Raw genomic sequence first — 27,326 nt, 5'->3', positions numbered from 1 at the left:
CAGAGACGTTAATGCCTGGCTTATTCTACAGTAAACTTAGCGAGTGACTGCCTTACACTGTCATATAAGCAAGCTGAGTTGACTGATATGCATACATTGGCTAGAAAGGGAAGTGCTGTGGAGTTGTGAGGATTGACTGAAATATGAACGGGAACCGTGCAGTTTGCACAGTGGATATAACTGTCCTGTAAGGCTAGGACAACAGGGGTTTAATTTTTCATCTTCATTTATTCTGTTGGGTCACTTGCAAATATTAATACCTATCTATGTCAAAGGTGGTTTTAGGTTTCAGAAGTTTTGGGGGTTTTTGTTTTAGATTAAGTCTGGATCACTAATAATTTGGGAAGACAACTGCTACACTGGTATGAAGGCATACGTTAGTATTTGGGACTGATTTGGTATTTGGTGTTGGTGCCGCTGTTCTCGGTGGTGTTAAAGTGCAAGGGAAGGGGAGCGGGGACACAGCAGTGCTCGCGGATGCACCGTCGCATGAGGCTGAGCGCTGACCCTGCCAAAATGAACAAGAACAACTTCAGCTTCCAACCTCATGGCGGTTGCTGCCTCCCTCCTGATGGAGAGACAGCCTCCAGGCTTACTCCTTTGTGTGTGACAAGCGTAACTCCCAGCACAGCTTCGCTCATCTCCCTGCAGCCGGTACTGCTGCCAGGTGGGTTGTTGGTGGCGCAGGGCTGCCGGCCTCGCTTCCCCCGGGAGCGTCATCTCAGATGGCGGAGAATGGCCACAGGGGAGGCGGCAGAGCCAGTCAAGTCAGAAGATGCTCTCAATCTGCTTATAATTTCTGCAGTTCATGTTTCAAGACAGATGAAACTAATAAATAGAGGAAGAAATGTAACTCTCTCCAAAGATTTGACAAGCAAAAGCAAATATTTGCACAGATGTGCTGGCTCCTGCCTTTTACTTGGGATCGCAATGTGTTTGGAGCAATTGGTGCCCATCTGGGGTGTGGCCCTGCTCCTCCTGCCCCGGCTCAACCCCCAGCAGCCCTGCGGGCAGGGCAGGCAGCAATGGGGCAGAGGGAGAGAAGGGAAGCGCAGCAGCCTGGATGCCCAGACGGTGCGATGCTGGTGGGTGCCTGGGTTATTTGCGCAGGAGGGATCTCTTCTGCAGCCCAGTTTTAGCAGTATCCTTTTTTACTTCCTCAAGGGTGAGGTGCTGACCTTTGTTTTATGTTTGTGACACGGTTTGTGCTGCAGGAACAGCTGTGGCACGTGGCATAGAGGCGCTGGGTTTCGAGAAGGCAGGTGGGACTGGCTCTCTGCAATAGCAGCTTTTGCTTCCCCAGTCTCTCACCCCACTGGTGTCCCCCACGCGATTTCTCTGCTTGTTACACCTGGATAGACTTGTTGCACTCAATTGCTACATGAGGAAAATATTGGCCGGGCATGGTTTGTAGGATCCCCCTATAAAGGAGGAGGGGGATGCCCCAAGTCCCTCCCCAGGCAGGGATACACCGCGGTTGGGGCTGGGAAGTGCTGTGGGATCCTGTGAGGGACAAAGACTGGAGCTGGGCCTGAGAAATGCGCTGTTTAATGGGCTGGGTGTCCTCAGCCCTGAGACTTCTGGGGTGAGTGCGGACCCTGGATTTCTCTGCCTGGCCAGCGTAATCTGTGAGGCACAGGGGGTACGTGCTGCACGGATAGAAAACCCCTCTGGCAGGACAGGTTGCACTGGCAAACTGGTGGGAAACAGTTGTGTAGGGAAGGGATGCTGAGCGAGCCGGTTTTCCTGGGGCAGTCGAGGCGTGCGGTGCCCCGGGCTGGATCCAGCTCTCTGGATGTGCGATCAAAGCCACAATGTGAAACAGAGTTGGGTCCCTGGCCCCGGCCCCTGCCTGCCCCAGCCCTTCTGCTCCCAGCCATCCCCTGGGCTGAGCGGGCCCGGCAGAGCCGCGGAACGAACGGCCACCCACGGCTGCTCCCCCAGGAGAATGATGTATTTTCCAGAGACATCTGTTTTCTCTGCCTCTGATATTTGCTAGATTAAAATCCCTTTTCCCCCTACCACGTTTAGTGTCTTCCACTGTGCATTTTAGAAAGAAGTACTTGATAAGGTGGAAAAAACCAACTTTTAATTACGGTGACGCACCAAACAGTTGGGGTTTTTGAACTGCATGAACATAGGGAGGAAGGAGAGGGTTTTACGTGTGGGAGAGCATATTTGCAAACTATCCTCGACCTGTAGGACTGTTCAATTTTACTGGAGTTTGTATGCATTTTACTTTTGTAATTTTTTAAATTATTTAATAGAATTTTATTTTAAGGCAAATTCTACTTTTTGTATGCAATAATCTGATGTGATGTATTTTTATTTTTAAGAAAATAATGTTGAAACCACTATATACTTGTCAACATAACACATCTACCGTGTCATTTCTTTTTAGAACTGGAATCTGGCCATGAAGTGCGTGTTACTTTACGTACTGGTTGTTGCACATTAAAGAGGTTACTCAGATGTGCTGTCATCACTCTTTATTAATTTAAATTTTTAAAAAAGCAAGGGAATAGTTTATTTCTGCTCTAATATCGCTGAAAAACACTGCAGATACTGCTACAACATGGGGGTTGCTTAGTCTAAATGAAGGTCCAAAGTCCAAAGCAGCCAAGAGAAAGATTTCCGTTGCTTTCAGGGGGGTTTTCGGGTGGGGGTCTGGCACTGCTGTTGGATGGAGGGTCCCTGCAGACGGAGGGACACTGGGGGTGGCCTAGGGCAGAGGGGCCCCCCAAGCAGGAGGCCGAGGGAGGGGAAGGCGCAGATGACAGCAGCAGCCCCCGCTGCCCCCAACGCCGTCCCGACTGTTTCCCACTCTGCCTCATCCGGGCTCACCACTGGGGATGTTGCAAGCCAGTTGATTTTGCTGGTTCCCGCTGTTAATATCTCCAGTTGGGTTTTGGAAAGGAGACCCTTGGTAATAACCTTCCTTGTGTTTATTCTGCGTTTAATTGAAACCAGCCCAACCCAGGATCTCTTGATCCATGTTTATTTTCTAGGACCAGCTCTTCCATAACACCCTGACTACTTAGCAGGGCAACTTTAAAATAGCCTGACATCCTATTAGTGCTGGGAAGAAATCTGTCAGCTCTCGTAGCGTGGAATATCTGGGCCCCACTATTCTTAGCAACAGCCTCTTTCCAGGCTATATATGGGAGCTTGCGGCTCCTCTGATGATACGGTTCCCGGTCGTATTTATCTTTGCAGTGTTACGGAAATCTCCGTCCTTGGGGGGATGAGAGCCGGTCCATCCCCCATCGCAGATCTCTGGTCCATCTCAGATCCCTGCTGTAGTTTTGTGCGTTGGTGAACCTTCTGTGCTCATCCTTTCTCAAAGAGATATTTTTTTTTTTTTTTTTTTTTTTTAACCTGGTTTCTATTGCACCTTTGCTGCTGTTGAACTCCGCTATCTCCCTGGCATACGAATGACGTTTATTCTCTCTTTCCCGATCCACCATCCGTGCTGGGTGCTTGCTGCTGGCTTCCTCTCCAGCCACGCTGGAGTTGTACGTGAGCAAACGAGCCCTGCGGCAGCAGTGGGACGGGGTGCTGGTGTCCTGTCCAGATATGCCCAGATGTGGTGGAGCTGCTCACAAATACCCCGCGTCTATTGGCCACTGGAGCAGCAGAGTCTGGGGAGAAAATCGGGGCCACTGCTAGATGCCAGCTATGGGTGTTCTGGCATCTCCGGGCTGCAGCCCGGTGCTGGGGGACACTGATGCTGGGGAAGAGCATGCACTGCCATATGAACACAAACTTGCAACCAGGGTTTTGTGGGTTTTTTTTTGTTTTGTTTTTCTGTTGGTTTTTTGGGTTTTTTTTTTTTTTTTTCTGTGTTTTGGTTTGGGTTTTTTTTTGTTGTTGTTGTTTTTGTTGGGTGTGTTGTGTGTTTTTTTTTCTTTCCTCTCTACAACTTAGGCTGGAGCAGGCAGAGAGGAAGCCCCAGAGCATGCACCATGCCAGGACTCCTCATGCAAGCTGCCAGGAGCAGCATGCTCTCCTCTCCTGGTGCAGGCCCAGTGAAGTCATCCTTGGCTAAGGGTTACAAAACCCACCTTAACTCTTCGAGATGCAAGCTTCCCATGGACAGTACATGGGACACACCGCCTCTGTGGGACTCCAGTGTGGGGGGCTCAGGTGAGCGCGGGCAGAGGAAATGCTGGCAGCCAACAAACGGACCCTACTGCATCCTGAACCTCAGCCTCTGCCCGAGGGTCTCCTAAAGCTGCCTTCGAGTGCAGGGCCGGGGGGGTCGGGACTGTGGACGTAGCTTTGCAGTTGAGTTTTGGTGCTAAAAGGGCATCTCCAGCGGGCAGCTCTGAAGGGTTTGTGGTGAGCACATGAGCAGCAGAAGTGTGAGCTAAACCAGCACAGCCTCAAACAGAAATGAATGCAACTGTCGCTGACATGCAGAAAAGACATTTTTTTTTTTTTTGGAGAGTTTCAGAGTAGCTCAGCCTATGCTAGAGCATCACAGCTCGTACACCAATGTGTCACTCAAGGGTGATTTTATTTTGACTGGGGCAGGACTGTGGATCTGTGCTGGTTCACAGGAGTGATGCTGGGAGCAGGAGCCTGCATCCATTAGCTCCATGGATAGCACCCGGCATGGTGGGGACGGCCAGGGACCGAGCTGCTCCCTGGGATGGGCGGCCCCGGCAGGCAGCGAGGTTTGTCGCAGAGAAGCGATGGATCAGCAGCAGACAGCAGTAATTGCCAGGAGGCTTTCAGGCAGAAAGGAGGGCTCTCGCTTGTGGACAGGCTGATGTAAAGTCACCATGTAAATTGGGTACAACATAAAAATAATATCAACTGAGCTCCTATGAAGGAACCTATGAACAAAAAAATGTTGTTGCTAAGAAATGTGAAAACAGAAGACAATAATGTGGCTCCTGCCAGGGTAATAAAAGTGTATCAGCATTATGCCTGCTCTCTTGTAGAGATCGCTTGCTCGTGACAGTAAATTAACTAAGTACTGCAAAAATGGGGACAGTTTTCTCCGTGGCCATTGATGCTTCACATCATGGAAATATCAAAAGTTTCTGATGGCTGTTCATTACCCTGTGCTTGAGAGGGGAGCAATCCATTGCCGGCTCCATTATTTCCACGACAGCAAGGAAATGACTATGGGAGGTTTAAAAATGAAAGAATACAGCAAGGTTGGATGGATCGAACCTCGACAGTTTGTTGTTGGTCACTGTGGTCGATGCTCACCCTGGGTCTGGGAGACACCTCACTGTTTCCAGACTGATGGAAAACCACGAACTGCTTTTTTGCTTGCAGGTAATTGCTGGGTCATAAACTGTGAAGTTCAACCTTGAAAATTTCCGGAAAACTTATTTTGAAGCATGACAGCATTGCAGCACAGCTCCACAGGCAGAAGGAGCTGGAAGTGTTTGCTGGGTGCCAGATCTGCTTCAGCTGGTGCAAGGATCCGAGGATTCTATCGTCTGTACAGACCCACAGCGTGGCAGCAAGGAGTGGACGCGGGCAGCGTCTGAGTGTGGCACATCAACATTTCCTTGTCATCTTTATGGTTTGAAAATGAGTGCAAGCTAATCTTATACCTGCCTGTGTTGCTGTCATGAGATGGTCAATGTAGCGTCAGTTATTAAAAACAAAACAAAACAAAAAAAAGGAGTGATAAAACTCACAAAACAAACCCTGCTCTATGAGCACATCACAGCAAAGCAGTAAAAGGCGAGCGTCTACCCTGCTGCTGAGAGCCAGCTTCATGTTTTTAATCTCAACAAAATTACCTTCACCTGATTCAGTCCTTTCTTCAGAGCAAAACGGTTTGTTTAGGGGGAAATTATAAACAGATTGAAGGGCTGAAATCTGACCAAAGACGAGTTGTATGTGTGTGAGATGTCCGGGCACATCGGCTGATGTCTCACCTGCATGGCCTGATTCTCACCGCTCCTGACAATGTCAGGAATTTATTGTCTGTCCTTACCTCACATGCTGGAGGGTGGTGTACTGGAGCTGGGTGGTTTTTTTTTTTTTTCGGTCGTCTCTTGGAAACAGAGTCAGTGCTGAAATCTGCCACCTTCTCAATTAATTTAAAACTCAGCTTTTTAAACAAAAAGTGCAATGACAACACCATGAGTGGCCTTTTATGAATGAGCAGAACAAACCATGTCAAAATGCATTTCAACTGTTAGCAAAACAGTATTTTTAATGAATCCCGAAGCTTTTGGTAATTGAGCTGTGTGTTTGAGAGTGTGTGGTCTCTCAGCTGTACCCTTGGGGGGGGGGGGGGGCGTGGGGCGTGGACGGGACGGGACACCTAAACACAACCAAATAAAACACATGAGATGATGTCATGAGAAGCGATGCTGTTGCACGAGAAAGTGTTGACTCTTGTACATTTTTGAGGAGGAGCTTGCTCTGTGCTGGGTTCTGGGTTGCAGTTCCTGGCAGCATTAGGATCATACACAAGACTCGAAAACCTTCCTAAAAAAAAATCAGGCTGCAGGATATTTCTTATTTCTGCACTACCTGCAGGACGTGGTGCCTGTTCAGAGGAGGAACTTAGCGTGATCTGACACGACTTGCTCTTGAGAACGCCCTGGTGCCAACACGCAGCTGCTGAGCGGCTCAGTGGTGGTTACAGCTCCTGCTCCAGCGTTTTTACGAGCACTGACATTAACTGGGCTGGGCTGCAATTCCCTGCCCCTCCTTTCCTCCCTATCGCCGATTGTTGGCCATGCCATTGCCCACACAAGTGCCACACCAGCCATGGACATTTCCAGCCCTTGATGGAGAGGAGAACATGTGTGAAAGGGCTTCATACAGCAGGACAGGGCTAGGACAGGTTCATCACTGCAGAATCTGGCTCAGGGCATCCCTGAAGCATTTACTGCAGGGAGCTGGGAGGAAACACACAGAAACGAATCGCAGGGCTCCATCTGCTTTTTTTCTTTTCCTCCAGTTTTTTATACTCACTCCCCGCAAGTGCTGCTGAGGACAGGTTGGAGTGGGGGGCCCGTGGTGCTGCGGCCCCTGCAGACAGCTCCGCACCCTGGCCCAGGGCCCCACGTTTCCCCCCGCTGCCGTGGGTGCCCCCCAGCAAACCCCATGGGCGGTGGGTGCTGCTCAGCAGCACGGCCCAAAGGCTTTGGCGTGATAAAAAGCCAACGGGGAACCTGCAAGGTAACCAAGTTTTTGCTGTTTACTACACACGGTTAAGGATTAAAGAGGAAAAAGGGTACAGTTGGGACGCGTAGTGAAGGCGAGAGAACAAAATGCACTGGGGCTACGAGTGAAATTGTTCTGTTAATGAGTCGAATTAGCAACTAGAAAAAAATGTTGCGGTAGACAGGTTTAAAGGAAATTGGAAATAAGTTCCAACGTGATACTTGGGTCTAATTGCATGCAGAGGTGTCTTGATGCAAAACAAAACCATTCAGAAATGGCCTCCCCATGTTATAGTGCAAACTAACTGGGGAAAAAAAATCCATCTTATTCACAGCAAGTTTGTTTTTACTGATCTTGTGCCTCTCAATTACTTTTTAATGGTCTGCATTGAAAAGAAATTCCTGTATGCACACTTGAGAGTTTGAAAACACCCAAATGATAGCTTATGATTTAGTAGGATTAAAGTATTATGTATGCAGGTGTAGCACGTTTCAGGTTATTAGTAATCCAATCTATTTTTTACGACATTATGGTGTAATTTTCTGTATGAAACTTCAATATAAGTCTTGAGCTGTATCGGAACATAAACTAAAATGTTCCTGACTCTGTCACTTTTCATGGTCTTTACTTTGATTAATAAATGCAACAAGAGCTGTAACGTTCTTCAATACGACCCTACGATCATTCTTCAACCAAAACGTGTCCCTCAGCTTTTTATAACTTTTCACATCAATATGTAAGGCTTGAGAAGGAACAGCAGTAGGATTGCCCTGGCACTGAGCACGTAACCTGAAAGGCTCTGCAGAAGACAAGCACATTCTTTTGCTCACTGCAGCCAGTCTCTTTGGCACGGTGAGCAGTTGTGTCCTTGGAGACTCAGCGGAGAGCTGGGGAGCAGAGGGGAGATGTGTACTGCAGAACTGGACCTGGATTTGGCACCTTGACTTTCAGATAGATTTCATCTTACCTTACTGGGCACTTTACTCAGAAAGACCATTTTTCAAGTGCACCCCAAGTTTGGTGTGGAACCGTGTTCCGGGATTCAGGTTTGTGTGGGAGGGAAGCTCAGTTGCAGCGACAGACTTTGGCGTTACACTCAGTGACACGATTCTGTTCACACAGTCTACAATGCATGACAAACCTAATTCAAACTGGGGCCTCAGGACGCAGCCGGAGCGCAGACAGGCAGGAGGGATGGATGCTACAATTCCCCATCCCCACACAAGCGGCTGAGGGAATTTTGCCTTGTCCTTGGCCACCAACACCAGGAGGAAGCACCTCCACCTTCCCTTGGACCCGTCCTGCCAGCGCTGCTCGCGAGCCCTGGCCCCGCCATGCATCAGCCACAGAGGGGTAACAACTCACAGGCTTGCCAGGTTGGTCTGTTTTATTTCTGAATTATTCTTTACATTGTACAATATATAAAAATACAGAGTACCCAAAAAAAATTCACAGTGTCTAAAGGCAGTGATTACAGTCTAGGTCACCTTTATACTAAAGTACCATCAAGTTCGATTGCATAGGAAGGGTGATGTGCCTTCACAACAGAGTCCAATAATACTCTCCAGGTTTTGCTGTTTTGGGCAAGCATTCTGTGTTCGCATAATAATTTCCCATGTATCCAAGATCCAGTATTGCATCTGTCACTCTCCCACCTCAATTACAAGCTAAATCCCATCATTTCCATCTCACACACTGTTCATCCTCCCTAAACCCTCCTCTGTGGGAATGCTCCTAATTAGCTGCATCACTTTTACGTATGCACAGGTTTGGAAACATCTAAGGAGTTTGTGTGCGGATGGAAACCACACCACCATGCAGCAGGCTGGCTTTTACATTGTTTGACATTTTGATACTAAAAACATTTTTGCTTCAGTTATTAGTGGTCCATCCACACCGGACTCCTCTTGAGTCCGTGGCACACGAATTAACAGCACCCCGCTCACTGAGCTTTCGGAACTAGAGCGCAGTGTTAACGCTTTTCACCATCAGATTTGTTTAAAACCAAATCACGGCTGGGACTTGCAGCAAGACAAATGCTGCTCTTGCAGCACTGAACCCTCTCAAATAGCAGGGTGAATGTGCAGCTGAGGCTGGAGGCAGAATGGAAAATAATGAAGTTCAAGATCCAAACTTGTGCTGAATGCTGCCGAGCACCCATATTTGTGGCTATCTAAATAGCGGGTTGCTGGTGTTGCTCCTCCAGCCAGGACTAATGCAGACACCAGAATTTCCCAAAGGGCCCAAGGGAGGAATTTCCAGGCAGAACGGCTGAGACTGGATAAGCCCCACAAGGACCCAGTTCCAGATGGGTTTCTGTCCAGTTTTAAAGGCTTTGGCAATCAGACAGCATCAAAATTTGTGGATTTGCTCACCTATCCCAAATCTGCTCTTGAAGCCACCTGAAGTTTCCTCCTAACAAGCTGAAGGGGATGTTTCACCTTTTTAAGTCTGGGCCTTGGTCACCAGGGCATTAAAGTGAACTGCTGGAAAAAAATAAATCCTTCAAACTCCATTTACTGGGTATTTCTGTTACACCAGGCAGCTCCAAGGGGCGCTCGGCCCTGCCGTGCATACGGGCTGGCTCGCGGGAGTGACAGGGCAAGGAACAGACGCAGAGCCTTGGCCACTGATGCTGGAAGCTCCAGAGACACCCAGGGCACCAGGTGCCTGACTTCCACAGCCTGGTGGCTTTTTTTTGGACACTTCTGAAAACCAAAAGCCTTGGGTTTGCAGGGTTCCTCTTTCCTAAATTTTGTTCTAAAACCTCCTTAGTGTGACTATAAGGCAATAGTTATAATGCTGATTAATAACTCAGAAAGCAGTTGCTAACTTCTTTAACATGGAAGATGACATTTTTCACATTCTAATAGATGTCTTTTCCCCTAATGGTACAATATTTGCTACTCCTACTTGCTATTTTAATTTTCTTTGCACAATTACTCCCTACTTGTAATTACAAAAACAATTGAGTGATACACATAAGAGATTTGGGAGGTTTATTCAGAAAATATAAGCAAGAACAAGAATCTTATTCTTAATCATTCTTAACCAGAATGACTTAGGGGAGAATCAGCATTTCTAACTAGAAAAATCAATTTTCTTTTCAATTAAAAAATTATATTTCATTTATTTCAAAAGTGGTTTTCTTTAAACCTAATGGAAAGGATACTAGATTTGTACAGGTTTTTTTCTTCACTTTGTCCCTGTGGAATTTGAATACCAGCACTGCCTTTCTTATTCTAAGTTTCTTCTGCAGGCATTTTTCTAAATATATATATTGTGTGTGTATATATTATAAATATATACTGTATCTATCCACTGATAGATGTATACGCTATTACAAAAAAAAAAAAAGAGTAAGCTGTTACACAAACTTTACATTTACATTTTTATATATATATATATTTTTATATATATATAACTCTCCCCCCACTACATTTGGTACGAAGAATAAATCAGTCTCAGTGGACAGCAATTTCCTCTCCAGGTGGGCTTAACATCAGATTAACACTGGAGGCATCAAATTGTCTGCATCAGACACGGACTCCATTCCCACTCTCTGCTGATTTCAAACCAACCATCTCATTTTCTGAACGTAAGGCATTAGGAACAGAGGTGGTAAGACAATACACGTTCTCCTATGGTATCTGTACAGTTCATGTATTTAGAGCAGCCCCGGCTCACATGCTGAACATTCACGTGCACCTTTAGAGCAACAGCACCTCTTAGGCTGTGGTTTGATCCTCAAGTGGTTTGGCCATTAGTGAGCTGCACGAGTTATTTCTGGTGGGTCACAGCCAATCAAGCAAAGCCCAACAGCAATGGCACCACAGAGCCTGGGTAAGGCTGTAACACTCGCCCCTTCTAGAGGGAGAAAGGCAGCCGCTTCCACGGAAAATGAAAGAACGGCCTCACTAAAGATGCTTCCGCTACATACTTGGCTGTAAGATCTCCATCATATTGTACATCCTGGATACCTGAATCTATCCAAAGGGTTTGCAGAGAGCCAGTGTCTCTAGACCAACATAGGAACTGTCCAGGGCTCCCCTTCTCTGTCTTAGAAGTGAAAGAAAAAAAAAATACACAGCAAGAGGCATCGTTTGGAAAGCAATGCTCCCAAACTGCACGCATTTCCAGCGTCCTCTAAGATGGCCTGAGGAATAGGAAACTTAGGAAGTTTAACATCCTGCTGCAGGAGCAATTCAAGCTGCTACAGGTATTACAGACTTGATGATCAAGCTGCTGAATTACCTGGATTGCAAGAATATCACCGTACATGGTGTCATTAACTTACCACGCATTAGAGAGCTCATAAAAAATGCAAGCCTCACGCCGCATTAACACTGTCCTTAAAGAACTGCACCCTCTTGCAAACATTAATTGAGTAATAAGCATTCTGATTTCTTCCTTTCGCTCTCTCCTGGATTCTACTTTCTGCTTGAATGGAGTCTACAGACCCTTGCTGTGATTGCCAATTATATGAAAAAGGGCTGAATCCATTTGGATGGCTAAGAAGGAATGTCTTGATGAAACTATAACCACATGCACCGCTCTCCAAGCACTTGCCCTCCAATAGCCTACAAAACATCCACCTCCTGAGCGCAATGGCAGTAATGACCAGTCTTGGTGAGCTGAGCATTTAAATAATTTCAGCTGTTATGTGGCACTTTGGGGGGGGTGGGGGTGGGGTGGGGAAATCGGTTTACATTGTTTTATTCTCTGAGGCCAAAAATGGAAAAATGTTTAAGGAGGGGAAAAAAAGAAAAAGAAAGGAAAAATAGAAAATTAAAATAATTGCAAGGTTTGATTCACTTGCATCCTCCCACAAACTCCAGCTGCAAGCCCACCACATGCATGGTAATTGCAGGATGTGTTGATACAGGGAATCTTCTGAAGGGGAAGTTAATCTTACCATGGGGCTTTAATTTTACCATGGCTTGAGTGATCTCGGGAGCCAATGTTTTCTTCTGAATCACGTAAATTAAAGCTGGGAAATCCCATCCTGATAGTCTAATATAATAATTTTCAACCCCTGGGCTATATACTTGTTAGAGCTACTTCAAGTGAGGATTTTCAGTGTTGCTGTAGAGAATGTGGAAATGCAGTAAGATGGGGTGTACTCACTACAGCACGAGGCATCACTCCTCAAACGGGGTTTAGGGGCCTGGGAAGGGCGCTCCTGTAGATGCTGGTACCTGCTACCAGCTTCCTCCTGCGTCCCTGGCAATCCTGCTTCACTCCTGCCGCTCTCGCCTCGGCCACGCTGCCAGGCGGAGTCACAGTGCCAAGCTGCTATGCCTGCCTGGAGGGCTGCAGCAGGTTGCTTCAGACAGAGCTTTGAGGTCTGCATCAGCTTCTGACCCCGCTGCTTCAAATGCAAGTACATCTACTTAAGGGCACCTCTCTCTCTCTCTTCCTCTCTCCCCTCTGTTTCACTCAGTGAGACCAGAGCAGAAGCAGGATGAGCTACTAAATTAGAAAAACAGCAGCTGGAAATGACGTCCTAAGGCATCCTCATGGCAGTGCTAACGACTCCACTTTATTACAAATATCCCTACAGCCTTCAATCACTGCAAACTGAAGTCAAAGAAAGTAATTAAAAAATGGGAGGCTACTTTATTCTTGCCTTCTGGTCAAACCACTGTAACACAGGCTTACAGAGCCATGTTGGCTTTTCCTCACAGGAAAAGCAATATACCTGTCACGAGCAACACAGTCTTTCTTCATTTCCTACCGGCTGCCTACATGAAAGAGCTGAGCACACAGCCCAAGCCAGGCTTCCAAACAAGCGACTGCAAAGGAACAGCACTGAGAAACGACCAGTGTCAGCTTACAGCGAAATCTGAAATAAAGCAAAGACAAACAGGACTGCTGGGAACACGGCCGAGCCAACGGCCAAGCACAGGCACGGCAATCACTCGAGTCAGATGCAGACGACAAAGCCAAGCTCGGGACCACACGGAGCTCATGCATGTTTCGGGGTGTACTTTTATCTCATGCTCAGTATTGCGACACTCTAAAATCCTTAGCATCAGGAGTTCATTATAAATATTTAGAAACACTGAATGATAACAGCGGTGAACTTGTTCACGTTGCTAACACATTGGATGTAATTGTACATTAAGCACCAGCAATAAGTTTCCCTTTTGCCAAACAATTATGTCAGACAAACATCTGGTTGTAGACAACATGGCTTCTGCATCAAACTAACACAGTTCTTACAGACACAGTCACACACATACACAAAATTACATTTCAAGGTCGGATATACTATTTAATAATGTTACCGCCCCAATTTATTTCAATAGCTGCAGCAGCATTTGTTGGGTTGTTTTTGTTCAGAAAAATTCAAGAAACACTGGCAAACAATGCACATTACTCAGCTGTGTTGCTATTTCATAGAGTACTGACTGGAAGACGCTATAAGAATGTGCAGCAGACTTTCTGGGTCATGTCAGACTATGGAAACATTCCTTACAAAAATACCCTCCCCCTGCAAAGTCAGAATTATTCACTTTTTGATAGTAAATGAACGAAAAACCAACAATAAAAAAAGGAGGAAAAATTAGCCCAAAGCATGGTGATTTCCCACAAGAAGAGCACGGCCTCTAAAGTTGCCTTTCCCGGCAGATGCAATCAGGATCAAAGCTAGAATAAAAAGAGTTAACACTGTCTCAGAAACAAACAAAAAAAAAAAACAAGAAAGGAAGGAAAAAAAGCCCATGGCTCTTGTGCAGCAATCATTACATCTTTTTTTTTCCAGTGAAATAAACATCTTTGTTTGTTAGGCACTCCAAGTTCATGTCTCCGATGTTATTCCAACATTTACTTTGCTCAGTGTCTCACTGCCTGTATAATTTTCTTTTAATTAAGACTGGAAACATTCTGGAAAGCTTCTTTGGGTAATGCACTTTGTTTGTGTGTTGTTTCTCATCAGCTGAGCTGCGTATTACCAAAGAAGGCTGTGGAGAGTATTTCCTGTAATATGAAAAGATTCTATAGAAGATACAGGGAACACTGCCCTGGAAAGTAACTTTTTTTTTTTCTCAGAAACATAAAAAAATTAAAAATAAAAAAGGAAAAGAAAAATAAAATGTTCTTGTTGGCACGATGGAGTCCTGCTCAGCCCGCCTCATGAGCTGCTTGTCACCCAGTGCACCACTGCTACCCTGTCTCAGGAAAGCTGCTCCTCACCAGACACCCTTGCCCCAGGAGGCCACCTCTTGCCTTGCTTAGAGTGCACCCGTGCGTCGCGTGCTGCTGCATGGTGGCCACCGAGCCCAGCATACAGCCACCTCGTTGACAACGTCGGCCTTGGACAGCAATGTTGATCTTCCAGCCACAAACAGTTGCAGTAGTAAGAGCCATCTCCAGCCAAATATCCACAAAAGCTCTGCAGAATGGTCCATATGGATTTTTGTCCTTGTAAGGAGATGTGCTGTTTACAAGAAATACAACTAACCAAAGGGAAAAAAAAAAAAAAAAAGACCCTACTGTACAATATTTACATCTAGAGGCTGGGCCAGTATTTGGTCCATAAAATCAATTTAAAAAAAATTCATATAGGAAGTGATCCAGTCCCGTAGGATCTGTCCATCATCAGCTGTTGGTAAAGGTCCTTCCAGGGGAGGCCTCGGACCTGTAGTCATATTTATTCAGTGTACTGGGATAATAGGTTGTCGTGTACACATTGGTTTGCTGCAACGGGTAGAAGTTGGTCCTGTCATCTGGTATCAAGTTGTTCTTGTTAAGTGTCTGTAAAAGAGAAGAGGAAATGGCAGGCATGGCATTGGTGCCACATAATTACTCTCTTCTACCTGCAGACACTTCCCTCTCACTTGCCTTCTCCATCACGGTCTCTGCTGCAGCCACCGCTGCCTTCCCTCCAGCTGGGAGAGTAAGACGGTACATTGTACTGGCTATGGGCCTAGTCTGGTGGGGACCACAGCTCCTGCCAGGTCTCCTTCCACAGACCTGTGCTCAGCTACTGCTAGGGCCAGAACCCAGAGCCTTCTCCAGGGACTCGGAGTCTCCTAGGAGATGGCGTGTTGTCTGAACATTACTGTCACACAAAACCATGCTGGGCCTACACAAAAACTTGGCGATTAATGGCAGCACTCAATCTAATCTCTTCCAAAATGCTCATGTTCTAGCCTGCCTCTCCCTCTCAAACCAGTTGCCAAACAGCAGCTTTTTCGCTTTGGAAGAGCAGGTGTGCATTTACCTGATCTCCATCTCCATTGGTAGATATCCAGGTTTGGACCCCCCGATATTAAGTGTGTCACTTCTGTAAGCTACAGTATAAGTAACAAATCATGGTCACTTTTGGAAAAACTAAAATGACTTAAAAATATTTAACAACCATGTAACAATTGTTGGCAACAACATTAAAAAAAAAAAAAGAGAGAACCACAATGCCCCTTTTACCACAAAAAAATAGAAATGGGGTTTTCCTCCCTCCCCTCTTCCTCCCCTTCTTTGCTTTTTGCAAGAATTGCTATTGCTTTTCCCACCAGCAAGCAGATGTCCCCCTCCACCCAATGAAAGCCCATTACTATGCCAGCCATTATCTATGCACAAGGATAAAAATCTCATTTTGGGGGCATGCAATAATTTTATGAAGCTTTCTCCTTTATCTTTATAGCAATCTGATTTCTATGAATTTGGCTGAGGAACATTTATGACAGTTTTTTCAACTAGCTCTTGGCTTAAATTTCTTATATGTATCTCTGGTCTATCACTCCTACATGCGCCTTTAAGGTTCGTCATGCAGGGAACTTATTCCTTTGATTTGGGAGTCAACACTAGGCACGTTTGCTACAGCACCCCCATGATGGGGGCACAGCACCTTTAAAGAGGGTATGAGTGTCTCTCCTGTCTGGAGCAGAGAGATGGAGAGGTCTAACAAGGCAACCAGTCCTGGGACCTAATTGTTGTTCTGCCACAACCTGATGGTCCTGGGAGAACAACTTCACCTCAGTTCCTTCTTGAGACAAACAGCTCACACCTGACCCAGCTCAGGGCAAGATGAAAATTAATTAACTAATGCTCAAGTCCATGAAATACCCAGCTCCATTAGCTTTACTTGACCCATCTAACTCCAGCCACCTAAACTCCAGGCATTGAGGCTCCATTGCAAGGCGAGGCCTTAGCCACATCCCAGCTGTGACTGCTGGAATGGTCAGAGCTACCCCTAGGCACCAAGTCAAGACCACAGGCAGTACATTTATCTCCTAATTTCTTTGTAATCAAGTAATTTTACTGCATGGGGAGGGGGAGAGGAGGAGGAAGAAAAGAAAACGCTTTCTTCTAATCCAATAGCAAGCTCACAGCTAGAGCTACCCTGGAAGCTGCAACTCCCAGTTTCATACAGGACATTAGGAAGAAAGGCTTTATGGCAAAAGTGTCCTAGCAAAGAAATATCCCAGCTGCTGAACTACTGAATAACTTTTCGGGAAACGAGCACTACTTGAAACACCTCATACATGAAAACAGGAGGTAGCCCAGCCTCCTTTGGGTCTGTAATCTCTCCCTGCCTCTCTAAAACAAGCTCATAGCATGTCACTTGTAGGAACCAGGGAGAGAATTTGTATGGACATGCTCAAAGTGACAAATACCGTCAAGGAATGAGAACTTGGGCCCTTCAATATGGAAGGGAGAAATGTCATGCTTTCTTCCCCGTCACCCTAAGAAATATTAAAATACAGTCTGCTGGTTTGTGCTGGAGACTGGGAAACAAGGAAGCCAAGCTCAGTTCTCCACTGCTTGCTATGCTTCCTCAGGAAATTCTATTAACTGCTCTCTGCTTCAGTGCCTTCTGATACAGCTTGATAAAAATGATCAAGATCCCCTGTAAAAATGCACTTTGCTAAGTACCACCACTGAGTATTTTGAGGAACTGCTCTCTGGCAAACACCGTAGATGTTCATACCAGCTGTTGATGACTGCTGTTTCCTATCAGTGTCTCTAGTCCAGGATACCTACTGCCGACAGTGTAACCCCATGGCCACGGTCCACCACAGCAGGAGGAAAAGGCTGATTCCCACTGCCGCACTCCCTGGGCTCTCTTGAAGGTGGTCCACCATCCACACCTCATCTGGGTCACTTTTCAAGATGGTTAAGATTCATGACATGCCAGGATTACCACCTCTGAAATTTGGTGACATCAAAACCCTTACCTGGGATGGCTCAAGACCATCTGAGGACAAAGACCATAGGACTCTACTTTTTCGGATTTCAGATGGAAAATCTGTATGAGTTTCAACATGTCCTACTGTTTTTAACTCTAGCCCCTTACAGCAGACTTAGCATATAATTAACACAATTTGCATTTTTCCCCCCCTCTCTCTTGTCTTACTTTCATATCACATTTAATTAGGGGGAAAAAAAAACCCAACTGCTCCTTTGCTCTTTTTGGTTTTATTTTCAATGGAGGGCTTATATCTTAGGGAAACACCTTATGAAAATGGTTTAGCAGAATTTATAATACAATTAGCTGCAAAGAATTTGTCTCCGAAAACACTGCGATGGCAGTACAGTTCTAAATCAGCATGATCAATGTACACTGCCTAAAGATTTCCCCACACAAACTTACTGTCTGTCTCATTTTAATAAACAGATTATTAGGTTACTTGGCACCAGAAAGTGGTTGGTATTTTGAAGCAGGGAAATTAGGCAGCAGTGTATTTTAGCAATGTACAGATACACACTCATGCATGCACTGCAGAAGAGGTGCAGTTACATCTCTCCGGGCGGGCTCCTGTGCTGCTTTACTCAGAGCTTTTACCCTTGTTCTCATCCTGCAATTCTTTGCTGTGACAGTAAAGAGATGGCCAATGACTTTCTCTTTGGAAGATATTCCCCCAACGCTGTATGGGTTATGCCATCAAGGTCAGAGCCTCCTGACAACTTGAACTCACTAGAGTTATTGTGAGGATGAAAACAGCCTGCTGCACCCATAGGTGTTCCCACCAGTATTTATCAGTCCCAGCAGGAAAGCCAAGAATCATCACCCCTGCACAACTAGTTGATCACAAAAACAGACCAGACCCTCACACAGAGCCCAACTCCTACAAGCACCTCCTCACCTCAGCCATCTCTGAGCCAAGTCCCAAATATTACAATGGCCAAGGATTGGCTGCTGAAGACAATGCCCAATAAGTCCTCTTAGAAGGGACGATCCTTTGGTGCTTTTGCAGGGACTTATCCGTGGCTGCAGTAACTAGGCTGACTAAAGCAGCGCAGTGAGCATTAGAGCTCAGGCTGCCCTCAGCAGATGTTCTAGAGGAGGAAGAAAGACTTGTCTTTGTTGCACTACCATCCTGCACCCGTCAGGGAGATGTGTCAGTCACCTGAGCACTCACCAGACCTTACTGATGCCAATTTTCCTGATACTCAACCTGCATTTTCCCTTTGTTATCTCCTTCCTCCCATGTCAAACACTAATGCCTCTCCCTGCCTGCAGCTACAGCCTCTTGGGACTGGTTGCTCAGTAAGCAGGATCAGAAAAGACCAAAACCTCAATGAACTTCTACTGCTGAAACATCACTTGGTGCAAAATCTCTGTGCCATACACACAACGTATTTCAAACACTGAGGGAAACCTATTTCAGGCTCTCATTTTGGTCCTATCCTGCCTTGAGAAGAAAGAAGCTTCCAGCAGTTGCGCAAGCATGATATTCCCCATGCAGAAGTGAGGCCAGACCCTGAGCTAATCCTGTGGGATGTGCTTAGAAAAAGTGCTCCATTCAACTAATAACTAGAAACTCAACAGGCATCAAATACTTTTATTTGCTTCCTCCCTTCTAGTAAGAGCCATGCCGTCCCAACATACTTGATCTCATTTGTTTCTTCTGGTCTGTTCACCACTAACCTCAATTCAACAGCAGAAGGCAAGCCACAAGCACACGCTAACCCAACCAAGTGGATCACTCAAAAGCAGGCACAACTTCAACTGCTTTCTTTAAAACACCCTTTATTATGCTGCATTGATACATGACGTATATATAAATTATCATCTGACCCAGGAACTCTGCTTTGTCAAGCAGGGATGTTTTCAGATGGACCAGGATGGATACGGTTTTAAGACCATGTAAAACAGCAGCAGCTTTCTCCATTATATGTGAGCTGTCAACTAATCAAAAGGTCCAGTTTTGCTGCCAGCGAATTGCATGTCTATGCCAAGCACAACAGAATCCTGAGTATTTAAATATTTATAGAAACACATAAACAATTTGTTATCACTCTTGCTATTGTATTAGCAGTTAGTTAGAACTCAAAGAGTCTGAGGGGAAAGTTGACGGATATCCCACCTTGTCTGCTGCCCTGCCCTCTGTTATTCGTACCGGAGCCAAAACGCTGACGTACACTCACGGGCTGTCTCTCTCAAGGCAGAGCCAAGCATCAGATGTGTTAAACATGACTGCATTGTGCCATATGCATGCATTTAATTTTGTTCAGCTTTCTCCATTGATATTTTTAGCCTAAGTCATCATTCAGATTTTCCATTTGCTACTTTTTCTCCAGCCATGCCTTGCCACTACTCCCCCAAATTCTGCCTCTGCTCCAAATCATTAAGTCATAATCCACTGATCTACTTGCTTACATTCTCCCAGATGTATCAAAACATCTTCATGTGCAACAGTAGGGAACTTTCAGTTCTGCTCCCATCCTACAGCTGCATGTACAAGCTGTATAAACATTTCTTACACACATAACAGATCAAATGTTTCAATTTTCAATAAACAATCACAAAAATTTCAAAACTTGATTTTAAAAGGGGATGAACATCTCCCCACTCCTAATTAAAAGGAATTCCATAGTGTTTGAGAAGTTAAAGTGAAAAAGATGCTTCTAAAAGCATCTGACATACATACATCTAATACTAAAACAAGGGCCATAAAGCAGCTCCCATAGGGTGATATGCTATCACAAGATTTCTTCAGTCTTCCCATGCAGAAAGTACTCAGCTTTCTGGAGCTCAGCATTCTCTTTGAGCTCCAGATCTTCTTTTCTTTTTTGGGGGTGGCGCGGGGGAACAGTCAGCAAGTTTCCCCAAGAGAATTGTAGGTTAATCTTCACCAGCTACACAGCACCACAGTCCCTGTGAAGTCAGTGAGAACGAGAATTTTCCCCAACCTCACAGTTTCTCCACTATTTCTCTGTCAACAGGGGTTTGTCATGGCTTAGCCCCACTCAGCAGCTAAAATACTACACAGTCGCTCACTCACTCCACTCACCGCCCCCATAGCAGGATGTGGAAGAGAATCAGGAAAGAAAGGCAAAACTCCTGGGCTGGGACAAAACCAGTTTAACAGAACAGCAATGGAAGAGTAAACAGAGATGGGAAACAAAACCAATAAGAGAGTATATGTAAGCACATAACTTACAGTACAATAGCTCACACTGGATCCTGATGCCCAGCTCCCTCCCCAGTAGCAAAACCCACCCTTAAGCACCATCCCCACTTTATATACTGAGCAGATGTCACATGGTGTGGACCAGCCCTTTGGTTAATTTGGGTAACCTATCCCAGCTGTTGGCTGATCAGTAACCTATCCCAGCTGTGTCCCCCAGCCATAGGGGCCACCAGCTTCAGCTCCTCTCCCAGCTCAGGTGAAAATTAAGTCTGTACTAGCTGGAACCAGGATAGGGTTATTTCAGTTCTTCCACCTCCCACTCATAACACTTTCCTCTTTAAAAAGGTAAAAAGAAGAAAGAAAAAGTTAAGTGACCTTCCTGGACAGCATCAAACCACTCTATCTAGCATTTATGGTTAAGTCGTCACCACTTTAACTCTGAAGAGGCTGAACAACACAGTGTGCACCCTTCCAATGGGCATGACTCATCAGGGCTGTGTCGCCTGTGCCAGGACTGATTGCACAGTTGGAAGCTTCCATCTTGCAAGTTTGTTTGTAATGTTGAATGTCCCAGTGTCTAAAAATAAAAACTTCCCCTTTCTTTCACTGCAAAGTGAACACAGGCACTTAAGAGCCAAGGGTAACAACCTCCAACCACTGCTAACCCTGGTGACGCACTGTGGACACAGGTGAAGGTCTAAAAGCAGAGTCTGGGTAGCAGACAGCAACTTTGTAGTCAACCCATTCCCCTTAGCAATATCCAAATGAAGCCCTTGTGCATCCTGCATCCTGCCTCTGCAAAAATCTGGGACAAAATTCCCACTGAACTCAGTCACATAATTAACCCTAAAAGAATTGAGGTAGTGTTTCCAGTTTTCCTTGGAACAGCATGGAACAGATTTCCTGTAGCAACAATAGGATGGCCGTTACTCCCTCTCATCCCCCAGGAAAATGGGAGGATAAGGGAATTGTGCAATGATGTAAGGAAGCCAGGCTCCAACATTTAGCTTCTTTTGTGCTCCTTTTAAGTCATTTGTTTCTTGCAGTGAAATGAGATTGAGCAAAATGCCTTTTCGATGCAGATCAGCTGTTTTATAGAACTAGCCAAGCCTTCTTGTTAAAGGATGTTACCTTTTGTGTTCTGGGAACATTAGCCAAATGACTTAGGGTTGTGGAAATACATGAATATTATGAAACATTTCCCACAGCTTGTACATCTCTGGAAGTACCAAGGGAGAGAACTCAGAATTATAATTAACCAGTAAATTTGGAAATAATTAGCATAATAATTACATTTCAACAAAATAAACCATACAACTAAAATAACCTCTTTTGGCAATAATTGACACCAGGAAAATAAATGATGTCTGGCCACCCACACGCTCCCTTTCTTCTGATCCACCGGATGCCACAACACTGCTGTGCCTCTCGAGCTATGCATTACAAATGACCTCGCAAAGATGAAAGTTGCCAGAAAGACCTTATGAGACCCATGTATTTACTGCAAGCTAAGAGTGATTTTTTTAAGACTTTCATGATTCTTCTTTCTGATCTTTCTTTAAAATTTGCTTAGTGTCTTACACTGAACAAACTATCCCACCTGATGCTTTTATAAAATCTCTTGAGCTCTGCCTACGCTGAAGTCAAAGGTAGCAGTGGCCAGGGTTTATGTGCTGATTTTTTTCTGTTTGCAGAATTTACAGAGAAGCGTAGATGTACATATGAGGAGCCTATTTTCTATACAAGAAAGTTTTTCCTCTCAAAAAGAGGTACAAAAAAGTCCCACTGGGGCACTAAACTTATGATTGCATGTTCTTTTTGGATGGAAGCTTAGCATATTTTTAGACTGGAAATTCTTTGTTCACTGTTATTGGTAAATAAATTAAACAACCCCCAAGTGACGGCAGCATCTGTGGATGTGCTCGGGTTGACAATGGAACTAACATTCAATTATAAGAAAATGAATAGCTACAGTTTTCTATAGTGTTTGAAAATAGCTATTTCATCCTTATACTTAGGAGGGAGTGAGGTTATTTTACTACCATTTTAAACTTATAAAACCCTTCAGAGTTGGCAACATAAAGGACCATTGTCAGAATGATGGTTTGGCACATCTCTGACTTTAAGCACACGAGTAAGATGATAAAATGAACTGTATGTAATAGCAAGACAAGCTGAAGTGAGTCCCTGCTTACAGCTAAATCCAGGTCTAAGTATTTTTCTGAACTAGAAACTGAAGTCCAAGGAGTTGATGGAAATCTTCCCACTGCCAAGTGCAGGTGTCTAGCCTAAAGCTTGCTTGCCAGTAATTTGATGGTGGCAACACCCATGATGTGGCGTCCAGACACAAAAGAGGAATTCAGGGCTGCCCCAAGCTGCTTCCCAATATAGCTGGTGCACAGGCTATAGCAGACATGATCTCAGCTGTGTGGGAAGGTGCGAACCGTCTCCTTGCTGCACTACTATGCTTCGGCGCATGCTCTTGCTGGGTCCCTCACGTGTCCTGCAGTGTTACTACAGGGGCTCATGAGCTGAGCTACAGCACCTATCCTCACGCACGCTCTAGCACTCAGACTAACTCACCAGAGGTATAACCACTGCCTTCTAAACAACAAGTTTAGTAATCTGCATTGGGTGCAGATGATCATCTAGAGCAACTAGGCCAGACTGGGCTTCCGCTGATGGGAACTGGTAAGATCACAGGGACTGGCTGTAGGTTTGTCTGCAGAAGGCGGTTCTCACTGCCTCGTTGCAGCTATATTGGAGCAAGCAGCCCTGAGTTTTCAGATGGCCTCAGAGCTGCTCGTTCTGGTGAATCACCAGCACACGCCGTGCGGCCTGGTGCCAGCCCACAGCAGCACATTTAGACTGAAAATTGCAAGGGTGTAACTGCAGTGCTGAGAGAAAAAAAAAAAAAAAGTAATGAAAATAGAAATAAAGGTAAAAACTGGGCCTAATTTGCCATCTGCTAACTCCTTTCAGTCTCTTACAGTGTTACTGCTTTCCAAGCATCTCCCACCCTCTGAATGGCTGTTTTTTAATTATTTTCCTCATGATTGCTTTGTTTTCTCCCTATGCTGCATCTCACCTTGTTATTTCCTCTCTACATTTATAACCTCCTCAGGTTATTTTCCATTATTTCTATAGCAATGGCTGTTTTTTTTTACATACCTCCCAATTTAATATCTTCTGCTAGTTTAATTAACACACTGACTGCACCCTCTCCAAGCTCATTAATGAAGACATTAAATAAAGCCAAACCTTGCATTACTGCTTGCAGTGCCCCAAACAACTCCTCGCCACAGCCCCGTATGTTCCTGTTAACAATTGCCCGATGTTCACAGTCCATTAGCCAGGTTTCAATCTTTGTAGTAGGGTTCCTGTCCAAGCCAATTTCTACTTATATGTCATAAGATTATTTAAGACACTAATACCATTCTCTTTTCTTCAGGTACATGGACCAGTGAAATCACATTTTTAACCAGCTGGGAATCTGCCCTGATGCAGCTCAGTCTCGTACTTTGCCTTCATCCTCTAATGCTGAAACTCTGCAAAAAGCAATCGTGTTTGATTTCTTCCTGCTCAGCATTACAGTCCTGGCTCAGCTGTCAGTTCAGCAAAACCACCTTTTGTTTCATCAGGGTATGTGACATCTTACCTCTCAAATATTAATTCAGATTTGCCTGCATATTAACGCCGACACAGATTTGTTTCAATGAACTTCCATCGCTGTAACTGAAAGTAGTCAGTCAATCCCATTTGTTTCTCCTGGTTTCACTCCAGTATGGCTCCAACTCTGCCAAATTTTGAAGACCAAGTGGGATTTAACACCCCATTGATAAGCTTTGTTGAAATGGGAAGGTCCAGGCGTACTCTATGTGGGTCTGCATGATTACAGATAATTTGTCTTATCCTCAAATCCAACTGGCATTTCCCACACAAACTTATTTGAGCTACTTGTGTGACTTCAGTGCATTGGACTTTGGTAGCTTAACAGCAACTCAATTAGCTGGGAGGAAATTGGCCTGCTTTCTTACAAATGCTTTTGTATTACCTTTGCATTTCATGGCACTGGGGGTTTGCCCGAGATCCGTGATATTTGTAAAGGTAATTGGAGTTGTTCATTAACTGGTTCTCACAGACTCTGGGATACGGTCCATGTAGATTCCTTCATCCACAGATTTTTCAGTTCTTTCCTTTATTCACATGCTTCGTGCCAAATCTCAGAACGATGTTAGAGCTGACTTAACGAGGATTCTTCCAGCTATAGGAGAATGGAGGGAGAGCTACTCCTGCTTATCCTACGCCAAACCTATTGTCCATATACAAACGATGCACCAGGGAAAGATGGCAACGGATGTAGTGCTGCTGCAGCATGTGCAGCCTGCGTGGTGGCAGCAGCCAGCACATCCTGAGCAGCCCTGTCCTTGTTCTTTAGGACAGCTTGGTCATGGTTCAGGAAAAAACAGCTCAGGTATTTCGGCTGTCCTCTCTCAGAGCTGCCAAACATATTCTGGACACTGTGCTCTAGTTCTGAATACTGACACAGCGATCTTTATTTTGTGTGTATGTAGCGAGATTTCTTTATAATTCCACTTTAAAGTTCATTGTTCGCTAGTGGAGCTGTTCCAGATGAATAGTGAGGCAGCTCCCCTCCACGCGTACCACAAAGGTTACGTGATTTCTGATATTTACTGTTTGTCTAATATTATCGCCTTCCTTTATTTTAGCTCCCTGCCTCTTTCATGGCTCCCTTTAAACTCTTCTGCAAACACATAATTAATTTCTCCTGCATATCTTGGAGACACTGAGGATTTCCCAGTTCAGCTAATGTGCAAAACACTGCCAGCCAGAGCTTCATAGAGACAAGGAGCGAAGAACCACTTCAAGCACCTGGACCAAGTGAGAACCATTAACTTTTACCAAATGAGGCCAGGGTATATTTGAAATATTCCTCTTCAGACCAGTAGAGGGAAGTCACGTAAATACATAGCAGCGCAGTGCGATTTTGTTATTCCCATTCCCGCAGTTCTTCCTCATTTAATTTTGCTTCTTCCAGCATAGGTAGATGGGTGGGGGCAGATATATGTCAAACCCAGAGAAATTAGGAAAGGCAAAAATTGCAAGAAAAAAGGTAATATTAATTCTTAGATCAATTAGCGTAACTGGAAAAATCAGACAAATTCTTGAATACATGTGTCTGTCTTCAGGTCTGAAACAGTAGCTCTCATGTTTAAAAACCTGCCAGATTTTCCAGCTATACTCATTCATCTAATTAAAACCAAATCAAAACAAAACTCATCTGCCTACAAACTTATCTCTCCTGCGTCCACAGATTATATAGTTGCAGTAGTACGACCCCAGAGAAAGGCTAGTGTCAGCATCCCTGATGACTAGCCTAGACTGTAAGAAGGCAGAGCATGGACCATAAACCTGACCTGGGTGCAGAGGAGAGATGCCTGGTCACACAAGGAAGAGGAAAGAAGGCTGAGTCAAGAGAGAAAAACATAGCAGGAGGAATATGAAGCATCTCTTACCAGTGTGACTTAAAACTTCTCAAGATGGCTTAAAAAGGAATACAAAAAGTCATCCCAAAAGCTGGACTCACTCAAAACAGTGAGGGAGGAGGAACAATGTGAGCAGCCCTGCGAAGTAATGAAGGGTTTGCGTGAGGAGCAGATGCAGTAGGGACCAGTTTCCATTGGGGACAGCTCCATTGTGAGCAGCTGCTTGCATCGCAGAGGTAGCAGGGGCAAGGAAACATTCAGATCTGAATTGACAGTTTCCCCTACGCTTAAATAATGTATCTATGAGAGGGAGATATCTTCAACTTGCACACAGCAACCCGCTGAGCCACTGCTGTCATGGGGTGAGGACACCTCCAAGAGACGCACATCACTCTACAGGCACAATCATCCTAGGACAGCCACACCTCCAGGCATGCTTGACTGCTCAATTTGACTCGACCCAACGATATAAAGGGGAGAAAAGACACTAATAGGTTTTGACTGAGACGCACCACTTAATCCTTTTTTCCCCATCAGTAAGCTCTCTTGCTTTACCTTCCTAGCAGGCATTATGTAAATTGAGAGTCCCCTGAAGTGATATTTGCAACTGCAGGATCATACAAGAAAGGGCACAATGCTCCTTTGCCAATACAACCCCCTGCCCCTACTATTCTTTCTCAAATAATACTATACTCATGGTAAGTACTAAAAATATGTACTCTACCATTCAAGCACTTCATGTTCTTAAATGCCACTTTGTTCAGGGAAAATAGTCTTTGTTAAACATAAAATTCACTGGGAACAAAATTTATGTTTCGATCTGATTTATTATATTTTTATATATATGTGTGTGTGTATTTATTTTTTTCAGTTGATCACATCAGCTAAATCTCTCTCTAAAATGCCATGCATTGCAGCTAAAGCAAACACTTAAGGGAGGCTGTGGATAACTTATTGACGATGTTGGGTATCATCAACTGCTGGCTTATGCCTGAACTTTACAGCCACTTCCTGGGGCTTGGATGATGCACAGTGAAAGGGTCACCGGGAAAAGAAAAACGCTTACATCACAGTGCTATCAGTGTATGTGCTGTGATCACTACAAATAAATGGGTTAGCCAATTTTAGTTGAAATAGCAACATATCAAATTAAGCGATAGGACACTGAAGCCCTAAGTTTTCCATGGCAGAGAGAAACAGACATCCTCAGAGACCAAGGCTGACTTAGATAAACATTCCTCTAGGGCACTTGACAGTAGTTAAAGCTCACTTAAACTTGAAACACTGGCTCCCTCCCTGCTCCAAAAAA

The 27,326-nt window shown here is 45.0% G+C and overlaps 1 protein-coding gene across 1 annotated transcript in view; it reads right to left on the bottom strand.

Annotated features, from left to right (window-relative positions):
- Positions 1-8,518: 8,518 nt before the first annotated feature.
- The window catches only part of SEMA5B (semaphorin 5B), a 200,455-nt gene continuing 181,647 nt past the window's right edge, over positions 8,519-27,326 (bottom strand). Inside the window, exon 23 of the mRNA XM_086750938.1 lies at positions 8,519-14,907. Coding sequence (XP_086607064.1) covers positions 14,752-14,907 — 156 coding nt within the window. The 3' untranslated portion in view covers positions 8,519-14,751. The remainder of the gene's footprint in view (positions 14,908-27,326) is intronic.

This window comes from Chlamydotis macqueenii, chromosome 6 (genome assembly GCF_036417535.1).
Source record: "Chlamydotis macqueenii isolate bChlMac1 chromosome 6, bChlMac1.mat, whole genome shotgun sequence".
Taxonomy (NCBI): domain Eukaryota; kingdom Metazoa; phylum Chordata; class Aves; order Otidiformes; family Otididae; genus Chlamydotis; species Chlamydotis macqueenii.
The sequence above is the reverse complement of the archived record's forward strand: the minus strand, read 5'-3'. Positions and strand labels throughout refer to the sequence as shown.